At 36.2% G+C, this 12199-nt stretch overlaps 1 protein-coding gene and 1 long non-coding RNA gene across 2 annotated transcripts; one reads left to right on the top strand and one right to left on the bottom strand.

Annotated features, from left to right (window-relative positions):
* Nucleotides 1–2488: 2488 nt before the first annotated feature.
* Nucleotides 2489–9871, top strand: timm17a (translocase of inner mitochondrial membrane 17 homolog A (yeast)). Its single transcript, XM_067586819.1, has 6 exons — nt 2489–2625; nt 4993–5092; nt 5874–5937; nt 6677–6805; nt 7645–7755; nt 8939–9871. Exons 1-6 carry the CDS (start codon nt 2600–2602, stop codon nt 9013–9015), a joined length of 507 nt encoding a protein of 168 aa, XP_067442920.1. The 5' UTR covers nt 2489–2599; the 3' UTR covers nt 9016–9871.
* Nucleotides 6695–7061, bottom strand: LOC137181252 (uncharacterized). Its single transcript, XR_010928138.1, has 2 exons — nt 6927–7061; nt 6695–6891 (listed from the first exon to the last, which is right to left on the bottom strand). It is a non-coding gene; the product is annotated as an uncharacterized lncRNA (long non-coding RNA).
* Nucleotides 9872–12199: the final 2328 nt, after the last annotated feature.

The following is a 12199-nucleotide window of genomic DNA, read 5'->3' as shown; positions in this document are numbered from 1 at the left end:
CCAGCTCTAACATGTTGAGCATGTTTCCACAATGTGTGCTATTACTTGTGTTTTCTAGCATATTCTAGTGACTTTATATACATTTTTAAAATATTAAAATTTATAATGGCAGTCTATTGGAGGAATATTAGACCTCAGTTGGAAAGTTCAAAAACTCTTTGTAACTTTGAAACTCACATGCTCGGATGTACGTTGGCCTACAGACAACGTTCAAACTTTAAAACGTTCAGCAAACTTTCAATATTCAAAGTTGTGTTCTGTGTTGTGATGCCATGTGAAGTTTTGGAACAATTTAAGTCAAATGTCAGAGCTTTCACAGCAGTTTTCAGATCTTATCAGTGTGTGATGTAATCAGGCACAGGCTGAAGCAGCCATTTTTTAGACCAGAAAAAAAAAAATTCTAAACATGTCTCACTTCCACACTTTTAACTCTTCAAGCACATATCATACCTTAAAATGTTGCCACAACCCTCCTCTCTTTCAAAAGGTAAATATATTTCTCATAGCAGTTATAGTTTTTGAGATCTAAACCTTAATTGATGGGAGAGCACTGTTATGCTCTCATTGACTGCAGTGCAATCTTCAGGTGTTGCCTCCTGTGTCTTAAACTTACAGATTCTCTCTTCCTTCAAACACTGTTTACACACATTATTCATTTTCATCTTCAGCTAATCCTACTGCCAGTTAAGATGTACAAATCTCTGAGCTACAAGCTTTAGTTTTAGACAGATCAATTTCTCCTCAACAAAATGAGAACTTTTTCTTAACATGTCAGTGATAGCCTGCTGGCTCAGTGGTTTAAACTCTGTTATTGTGGTCAACTTCCCATGAGATTAAGGGTGTGGGTGAGATCCCTGCGTCTGGCACCACTGCTCTTTTTGAGGAAATGCAGACAGAGAGACACACAGCTGGTCCACTCAACCGATTGATACTCTATGTCTCCCTTTTAACTGTAAGTATATTCAAACCCTCAGGTTTCATTCACAATTCAGAACTGCTTCAGTCTCATGCATGTATGCACGCAGGAGTTTGTGTGCACATATATCAATTAAACTATTCAATGTAATTATACCAAACCTTATAATTTCCAGAATACCATAATTTGACGTTGTGTTTGGTATAAAAACCTTAAATTATGTAAAAACATAAAATACTATTACATGTGTGTTGAATGTTTTATTTACTATCCAAAACACAAACCACTCCAAAAATCACACTCAAAACTGAGCATGGTGTGCCATATAACAAATAAAAAATACATTCAAATGTGCACAAACAGCAGCATTCAACAGTTTTAGTTGTAAGCTATCTATTAACAGTGACACTTTGTAACATTGTCTTTAGGGGAGACTGGCATTAAGAAAGACTAAGAGCCTCAGCTTAGAGGGACTGATCCGGTTTCTTCTCTCTGTTATTTAATAATAGATTGGAAATGAAACAGGTAAATCAAAGAGAAAACATCACAGGGCAGCTACAACTATATTATTATTATTGCTAAATCACTGTTATTATGCTGTTGCACCTCAACTCTGGAACAGCCTCTAATAAAGTGTCAAAGAAACCTTAATAAGTGCACACATTTAAAAAGCATCTTTATACCTTTTAACGTTATGCATTGTCTACTGTGTCTCATTTATTCCTTCTTTTTCTATTCTTCCTCCTGTAAAGCACTTTTAAAAATCCCCTCCAGACATGTATTAAGATATATAAAAATACTCTGCTTGGAACAACAATTTGTGTCTGTGTCTTAAAAAATGCCAGAAGCTATGCATATGCAAATATATTTATTTTTAAAGGTTAACTGTTGGACACAAGATGTCTCCTACTTGACTGTTAAGTCCATTCTCAGAGTATGTGCACTGGAGGCTTCAAGTTTCCACATCATACTTGTGAAAGTTGAATAATGAACCAGGATTGGCTTCCAAACTAGTTGTGATGTCACAAATCCTGCCCGTCCCTTAAAATAAGATTTTCATTGAGCACAGAGAAACTGTCAAATTTAAGTGGATGAATGTGGAAACAGACTTCCAGTGTGAAACTCTGAACATATATCTCTCAGTATGGTGAAGCTCAAACATCCAACTGAAGGATTAAGAAAAAAAACATATTTTTGAGCGGAAGTGGACTTTGACTTCTTCTTCTGCTTGCTTACGTAATAAAGATATGACAGACTGATAAACTTTAAGACTTAGTTAACTGTCTGTAAAGTGTGCCTCACTTGACAACCCAGGTTTACGTCCCTCCCCCTCAAACCGGGCATGCCTATCCTGATATTGGACCCTCAAGGCCAACTGAACCACTGATGTTGACAAATAAACCAGCTGGTGAGTACGGGGTCTTTGAAGTCCCAAAAAACACTTTTACGGGATAACAAAATAACAAGCAGTTATTTTGTAACAACATTTGGGGTAGATCCAATTATTGTACTCCCACATAATGAACTATTTTCACAATATAACATCTTAGTTCCTCAAAATTACAACTTATTTAATGCAGGTAGCGTTTGGCTCTGGTGAAATACGCCTTTAAGACGCCGCGTGCTATCGTTACGTCAGGTTGTCGATAAGCCTGACGTCAGAGGGAACACCGAAAGAACAAAATGGAGGAATATGCCAGAGAACCATGGTGAGTCCTATGACCAAAAAATATATACCTTTATTAAGCTGTTTTTCTCATACATGTCAGTGTTTCTCTTCAAAATAAGTAGCATGATACGTGTGTCTAATTGTTTTTATTTTACGTTACATGACCTACCCGGAAAACCTCCAAACCCGGCTGGTTAGCAAGCGTTAGCAGAGATGCTAACATTACATATCCTTGCATTGGCAGTGTGTGCTAGCATTACACCGTTGTTGCTAAATCACGTTGTTAGTGACCTTGTCGGTTTATTCACCCACATGTCATCACATTTAGTTGAATGACTTCAGTCACCGAGTCTGTACAAGGTGGTATGTTGTGCCCAGTGTGTGTAAAGAGACCTAGCGGCACTTTTAGCTGTTCAGTAGAAGAAATGTAGAGTTAAGAATGATGCTTTAGCATTAAGGTGAGCTAACGTTAGCTGGGTTATGTTATCTGCCGGTGAAGGCTGAGGGTTGTACAACATCTGGAGAGCGGTACCTCGACTCAAGTCCAACAATGACAAGTGTCCATTTAGAGTTAAACCTGTTGATTTTGTTTAGGATTAGGGTCGGGTGAAGGGTCACGTTGTGGTCATAAAATATTACAAATGTAATGTGGCGCACCTTTTTAAAATTTTAACTTACCGAGAAGCAAAATAACGTTACTTTTAATACAGTGTGAAATGTAACTTTTGATACTGATCTTTATGAACAATGACCGTTAAAGCCACATATAGTCCAACTGACATAAAGACAAAATTCAACAAAAAACAAAACAAACAAACAACCGACATGCCTCTGACCTATTCCAAATGCACAAAAGTCTCAACTTGTCAGGCAAGTCTACGAGTACACGCTGGAATCACTATTTGCGAATCAGTTATTCAAATGTATTTTCATGTGTTGATCATAAAACTTTAACATATTATTTAGCAAGTATTCTATTGTTATGAATCTACAGGATTATCAACACGTTTGTGGCCACAGTCTTGTAGTGCAGTATGCTGATCCTGGATCAAATAGTACATACTGTACTAACCTGGCAATAGAAGGACTTTTGATGTATGGAAGTATGGAAATTAGTTTCTGCAGTACTTTTAGCAGTTTAGCCTCTGGAATAAATTAATATTAAACTTTTCTCTCCCGTTTACTTTTTGTTGAGTATGTGTCCACAATGTGGTGATGACCTCAGGTGACACATTTGAGGTCATAAAGAGTAAAGCAATGATGGTTCTGTTTAAAATCCCCGTCCACTCAAAAATGTTTTGCTTATTGTCACTATGATGTTTGAGCTTCACTGAGCAGAAAAATGTACGTGCAGAGTTTGACACTAGAGGACTGTTTTCTTCTGCTGAAGCTTCTTTGTCCTTATTGGGTCTATGAGCACGATCTGCGGCATCACAACTAGTTTGGAGGCTAATCAAACATCCAGTGATCATTTGGAAACCTGAAGCCTCTAGTGCACATACACAAGAATGGACTTTTCAGTGGAGAAGGAAACATCTTTTGACCAGTAGTTAAACGGGTTGAACAGTTAAATAGGTTTAATTTTAAGATTTTTAATGAGGTAATTGTATTATTTTCTTAGGAAAAAACATTATTAGACACATATCAAGCAGAGTTCATGACATGTCTGAAAGGGAAGAAGCCCTTAAAGTAAACAGGGAGGTCAGATATCTTTGTCTTCATGTTACCTATTATATAATAAGGAGAGAGATACAGTGTATTGCTGGATGATAATGACAACTACTTGTTGATTTACTTTGATATGATCATATTGTGTTTTCAAAGTCCCATTGCCAAGTTAAAGATTACAAGTAAACCATAAAAATTAAAAAAAGTTTCTGGTTTTCATGTCTTTTGGGTTTTTTCTGATGTAATGCATAACAATGGAACAGAGCTCATTGCATTGATGATAAATTACATTGAAGACATGTAATTTTTCACATTTTCTTCATAGTGATGTTGTACGCAACCATATTGAGCAGCTTTTAAACCAACAACAATACTGAAATACTGATATGCATTTTGTATGCCAATTACTGTACACTTTGTCTTAATATATACATATGTATGATGTTTCATTTTATATTTGGTGAGAGATGTGGCAACTTGTGTAGGAGTGTATTTGCATTTCTCAGAGGTCTGCTCGGAATTTGAAATCTAAGTTCTTGTATTCAGATTAACGATAATAAATGAGTTCCTCTACAGTCACCCTTGGTCTTATAAACTTGGTCATCCATACAAATGGATATCACACATAGCAAGACTGTACCTGCAGAGTGATCTCAGAGATGATGTTGATAGTATGTGTAAATGTAATTTCATTCTATTTACAGTATGTGATAATGACCTTTTGTTAATGTGCTTTTAGTCCCTGGAGGATTGTGGACGACTGTGGGGGAGCATTCACCATGGGAGCTATTGGAGGAGGAATATTCCAGGCAGTGAAAGGCTTCAGAAATGCACCCTCAGTAAGTTCAGTCATAACACTGTAACTTGTCATTTCCCTCAGTTAAACACAACTATTATAACATCCTTTTACAAATCATACTACAAACAACATGAGACTGGCTTGACACCTGCACCGAGAAAGCACTATACCATGTTTTATTATGTCCGATGATTCGTGGCACAGTAAACTCTTTGTGTCTTTGTCAGTGTTTTGCACCATCTACAGCTAAATTACACAATTACATTTCTACACTGCAGGGAATAATCAATGACTTTTATCTACGTCTATTGTCAGGCAGTTCTTTTTGTGTATTTTCTGTCCTTCCACCATGCAGAAATTTAGTTAAGCTTAAAATATAAGTTTTAGCACCAATAACAAGTTTGAATTTTGATGCTTAATACCTTCCCCAAAAAAGAGGTAACATTATAAAAATATTCTCAAATTTGTCATAGATGAGGGTCTAATTGAGAACCACACACAAGAATATATCTACCATCTATAGAATAGGTTACTGCATATGATATGTTTTGGAATAATATGCACAGAAAAATAAACAAAAACAGCTTTTTATCACTGATTTTAATGCACTCGATGCTTGTTGTGGTTGTTACAATCACTCAAGTGCAAATGTGTCCTCCATGAGCTTAAACATATACATGAATAACACTTAGCAACTTTTGGGATTTTTAATTTTGTCAAGAGTTAACAGGTAGATATCAGGAGTTGACAATGAATTTCCACTGATCTGTGTTTTTTTTTTTTTTTTTTTTTTTTTGTTTTGTTGTTGCTGTATCTTGCAGGGTATGAGCCACAGAATGAGAGGCAGCATGACTGCCATCAAGACCAGAGCCCCACAGCTTGGAGGTAAAAACAGAATATGCAGAATATAAATATTATCTGACTTAAAGTGAGACTTTACCCAGATATATCTTTTTTTAATTAACAAATACTCACCATCTGTTGGCTGGAAAGGTCACTGCAAAAACGTTTGTTCCCACCTCGCCAAGGACAGTTGCCAAGGACAGTGGACAGTTTTCAAGTCAAGTCAATTTTGTTTATATATAGCGCCAAATCACAACAGAAGTTATCTCAGGGCATTTTTCACATAGAGCAGGTTTAGACCGTACTCTTTATTTTACAAAGACCCAGCATTCCCCCATGAGCAAGCACTTGGCGACAGCGGCAAGGAAAAACTCCCCTTTAACGGGAAGAAACCTCGAGTAGAACCGGGCTCTAGGTGGGCGGCCATCTGCCTTGACCAGTTGGGTTGAGAGAGAGAGAAAGAAGAAGAGGGAAAGAGGAGAGAGACACAGAGAAGCACAGATTAGCACAGTTTTGTGCTCACTATGTTGCAAACAGTCATGATTTAATCAAAATATGACTAAATATACCACTTTCAAAGCCTTTCTTGAGGCTGTGACCCACATCACCTTTGGAATCCATCACCTTCATAAAAAACATGAATCCAAGCCAACTACTCTTCATGAAGGAGGAAATGACAAATGTTTTACAGGCACCATGAAAGCCTACAGTTGATACTGAAGACAATACACACTGTGTCTTGACTGTTTCTTATTCTGTGAATCTTTTTTTTGTGTTGCAGGTAGTTTTGCAGTATGGGGAGGCCTCTTCTCCATGATTGACTGTGGTTTAGTAAAAGTGCGAGGGAAGGAGGATCCCTGGAACTCAATTACAAGTGGGGCCATGACAGGTGCTATCCTCGCTGCAAGAAGTAAGTAAGCTTAGAAGAAGTTGGCAAATGACAGTCAACAGATAAACACATGCATACCTCATGCAAACAGAAAACCATCTTACTATCTTACTCTGAACACTGAGAGTGACTGAAATTAAACTTGTTACTGTACCAAAACTCTACAGGGTGCACAAGGAGGCATCAGTAAGACTATTCACTGTGTGGCTACAGTTGAGTAAAGCTCTGATATGAGTTATGATATGTTTTTTTAGGCATGTTATTAGAGAGCTGGCATCTCTTTTTCTACTGTGCCTAAAGGTTAAATCAACTTAACTTTTCAGAGAGGCACTGTGCTCATCAATGTTGGCTGATTGATGTTTATAGTTTTTGATATACAAATTGCGCACTATTATATATAAAATCAGTCCCTTCAATTATAAGTGCCACATTAATAATAAAGCCTCTGGTGGATAATTTCATAGGGAATTTCCAACTTTAGTGAATCCTCATCCCTTAAACACAGCTGTGGCCAGATGTTTAAAGAAAACATCTGATGTCACCTGTTGGACCATAGTCACGAGTTATTTTGGTCTACAGCTAATTTTAGACAAATGACAGTTAAAGTGTCAACAGGATGTGATGTTGTGATGCATCATGTCCTGTTGTGGACTAGAGATTTACTAAAATAGATTCAGTTCAGCCAGTTAGAAGATTTACTGTGATAAATTAGAGGAATTGGAGTTTTCATGTATAGCTAATGGGCTTCATATGAGGTCTCAAATGTCCACATTTATTCATTTCAACAAACCTACAATTAAAGGCCCTACACACCTGGACTTGTTGTACTAATATATTACAATATCTACTATTCTCTGCAGATGGACCAGTGGCCATGGTAGGCTCTGCAGCCATGGGAGGCATTTTGCTGGCATTGATAGAGGGCGCTGGAATCTTGCTCACTAGGTTTGCCTCTTCACAGTTCCCAACTGGTGAGTGATATTTGAAGGTTGAGTCATCAAATTGACAGATATAATATTGAAAGATAATACAGTAAAATGATTTAGTATGTTATAACTTTGATTTCAACACCAGCTATTAATATTAAGTCAATCTGACTCACTCAATGTGGATAAAGAAACACACATTTTAACAAAAGGTGGATATACTCAGAGTATAATGTTAACTACCAGACTGGGTTTAACACCAGGTGTAATAAGTGTGTGTCTACTTTTCTACAAACTGAGACAAAGTCTTTATCTGGACCAATATGTATTTTCAGTTTATCGATGGGCTTTAAAAAATTGCCCTATTTCATGAAATTTCAAACATTGGCATTGCAGGGTTTTTGCTTGACAATGATGACAGTAAAAAGTAAATCACACCAGACTCTTGTCTTTATGAAAGACATTTTGACACAGGAGAAAAAGCACAGGTGGAATCAGTAACGTTAATAACTAGTGAATTCTTTTGAGGACACTTGGGTCACACAACTGAGTCGTCGTTAATGATGTTAGTTAAACCTGTTCTTCCTGCCATACAAGACAAAATGTCTGTTCAATACTAACTCTATACTACATAATAATTATATACAATATGTCCCAGTACTCTTCAGTAGTACAGTAATCATCTTTTATCTTTGAGTATACTTATTTTTTTATACATTTATATATTTTTGGGGTTGGGTGGCGTTTTATGCCTTTTTATTATAGCAACAATAGAGAGATGACAGGAAACAAGGGGAGAGAGAGACGGGGAAGTGTGTTTAGTTGATCAATTAGTTAGTTGATCAACAAAAACTGTATCTGTAAATCTTTTTTAAAAAAAAATTCTAAACATTCACTGGATCAAGCTACACAAAATGTGAATATTTGCTGATTTTCTTGGTCTTTTGTGATAGTAAACTGAATATATTTGTGTTTTGACTGTGAACCGAATGAAACATTTTATAGATCAAACAATTAATCTATTAATTGTGAAATAATCAGTAATTATTCTTAATCAATTATGAATGTAATCATTGCAGCCCCACAGTTAATATTAAAAATCTACTTAGAATTAGTATGTAAAGTGTCATTGTGACACGTTTAAGTTATACTTATTTAAACGACTAACAGCTGTTAGACTTCTGATTGGCTGTCATCTCACTCTGAGGTTTTTTTTTTCTCTCTTTAGGACCCCAGTTTGCAGAGGAACCTGCCCCTGCTGCCATGCCCACCCCTTCCTTTGGAGACTACAGGCAATATCAGTGAGAGGACTCCCAACTTCTTATCCACTAGGCCTTTTTGAATTCTTTGCTGAAGTTACAAAGAAGAAACGGAGATGCGTTAATACCACACATCAAACAATAGCAGCTGCACCCAACTCTATAGACTGTGTCAAAGAAATGAAGGACAAAATACATCTTCATTCTCCTTCTTTCAAGAGCCATGTACAGATCTGCCTTTTGCCATTCTCAGCCTTGTCATGTGCACCTGTTTCACCTAACATCGGTCAAATACAGATATGTGGTGAGATGTGTTGTTTGATATTTGTGGGCTCGTAAGGGATGAGGTGTGTTTTTTCTATTTTGTTCATATACAGTATGTACTTACAAGTAGCCCTACAAGTGTGAGTTAAAGATACATGAGCTCCGGATAATGTTGAATTTAGCAAAAACACATGTCACACATGGAACGTAATGAATTATACTTATATATAAGTATGATACTTATGTGTATATACAGTAAAATCTTTCCGCTTGTATTAACTTACATTATTAGTCTTGGTTTTGCCATAAATGTCACCTGCTTGGGCTGGCCGCTGCATTTCATTTTATTCACTTATGAAGGCAATCATCTATCAGATACAAACCTATTCCTGGGATATTAGTTTGTTTTAAAGTGATTTATTTATTTTAGATTGTAAAGAGTTGTACCAGATTGCTCTATTTTATGTGACTGTGCTTTTACATTCAACACCGAGACGTGGAAAAAGGCTGCTAATGAATAAGGATGGCATAGGCAGTACAAATGAATGGAGAAACTCAAGCAAGGGGTTGATGCATACTGTATTAAATCTGTACAACAGATTGTACTATAATACAATAAAAGAAAGTTGTAAAATGTCTTTTATAGTGCTATGAATACATTTATACCATTAATACTGGCCCACATTGTTAAACATACAGTGAGAAGGAGTTTACTTTTATTTTTTTCACTGTACCTTTTTTTTTTTTTTTTTTAAGCCATGATGCCTGAGCAGGATCACTCATTCCCCACTAGAGGGTAGTCCTCACATAGATATTCACACCAGCATTGCTCTCATTTCTTTGCCCCAAATTGTGCAACTAGGTCTCTTAGGATGTGTTTACAAAAGACACATAAGGGAGCACTTTGCTCTCACATTCTTGTATGTCTGTGTCACTGTTTTCTCTTTGAAGCCAACGAGTAGCTACAGGTGAAGGACACTGGATGAATTAAGTAGGTTGGACCTTGATGCAACTTCTACATCACCGCTTTGATATGTGAGGTCAGGGATTGTTCATTTCAAGGCAGAGTAGACTTTAGACTTGATACTTGACTTACATCACTAGAAGGAGGCTTTTACTCCCTAAAGACTCGAGATTTGAAAGCAAAATCATTCAAATCCCAAGTTTTGACTTGGTAACCCAGAACAATTAAATTTAGGAAATCATCAACAGGCCTTGCATTACCACACTTTGAATATGTATGTATGTATTATATGTATTATTAGCTCTAGAGCTGTGACTAATGGTTGTTTTCCTTGGTGATTTATGATTTGGTCAATGAATTGCCAGAAAATTGTGAAAAACACCCATCACAATTTCCCAGACCCCAAGTTGACATATTTAAATGGCTTGTTTTGTCTGACCAACAGTCCAAAACCACAAAATATTCAGTACTGTAACAGAGAATGTAAAAAAAACAGCAAATATTCACATTTAATAAGCTGGAACCAATGAATCTTTGGCATTTTTGCTTGTAAAAGAACTTATCAACATTGTCTACAGATTGAAAGGACTTGGTCTCCGTCATATAAAAATCAACAATGAACAGCTTTTTGTAGGAAATGAACAAATGATGTGTCATTAATAGTTAGCATTCAGAAGCTTTAAAGACTAGACTTGCTTATGACACGCCTAAAAACACTTAACAACGGCTCTGACTCATAGAGTTTGTAATCCTTGATACCTTGGGCAATGGCATGATGATTAATACTCTGTCATCTAGTTATTTTTGCATGTTGCACTCACTGACAGATTTCACAACCAGAGGGTAACTCAGCTTTAGAGGAAAATGTTGAGATGTGTCATTTTAATGGTCAGAATTCAGAAACTTTATGTGAAGACTTTGCTTACATTCATAGACTTCAGACTTGGACTTTCCCCAAAAGACTTAAAACTGTGCTGACAATTTCTCAGATCCCAAGTCTAAATATTTAAATAGCTGCTTTTGTCCAACAAACAGTCCAAGACGCAAAGATATTTAGTGTGCTGTCATAGAAGATAAAGACAACCACCAAGTCTTCACATGTAAGAAGCTGGAATGAATCTTTTTTGGGGTATTTTCAGTTAAAAGTTGTGTATAAAGACTTGTGACCAGAGTAGAGCTGCAACTAATGCCTACTTTCATTATCAATTGATCTGCTGATTATTGTCTCGATTCACCGTTTAGTCAACAAAATGTTAAAAAATGATATATCATAATGTTTAATTAATAATTGATTCATTTTCTTTCAATTGACTAATCAATTAATCAACTTAATTGTTGCAACTCTGGACTTGGACTTGCTCTAAAGTGCTTGATATTTAGACATAGACATGGCTGGATTACCCTTGTATGGGGCCCCCATTGACCCTATTCATCAGCAACATTTTTAATAATTGATTAATTGTTTAAATCAGGTTTCAGGGAATAATGATCAGCATAAACACTGAACATTCAATTGATTATAAAAAGAAAACAACTGATAATGAAAATAATTGCTTGTTGCAGCCTTAACTACTCCTATGATGGAACAATACTACACTGCCCTTAATTTTCTGTGTGCAGTTTGATAAAATAAAACTTTAGAACAAATTAGCTCAATATATAACCTAAAAGTCTTAAAACTTAAAGTCTTCAAACTAGATTATTGACACAGAATCCCTCTTCAAGAGTAAGTCCATAAAATGGAGCTTGAATGACCTGTCATACCTAATATTGTATTCAGTGCTGCAAATTCATAACTAATTTATAGATTAATCAGATTATGTAGACCAAAATGATGTGAAGTAAACCTGGGCTGAGTTGTAATCCAGTCTTAGACATTTGATGATCCCAAAAGACAAAACAATCTCAGATTCCTTGGACAATAACAAATTTGATGTTTAATATCACTTCATACATAAAAATACTAATTCCTTAAGAAATATCTGCACTCACTCCCAGTCAG

This window comes from Thunnus thynnus, chromosome 4 (assembly GCF_963924715.1).
Source record: "Thunnus thynnus chromosome 4, fThuThy2.1, whole genome shotgun sequence".
Taxonomy (NCBI): Eukaryota; Metazoa; Chordata; class Actinopteri; order Scombriformes; family Scombridae; genus Thunnus; species Thunnus thynnus.
This window is presented reverse-complemented; position numbering and strand designations above follow the sequence as displayed.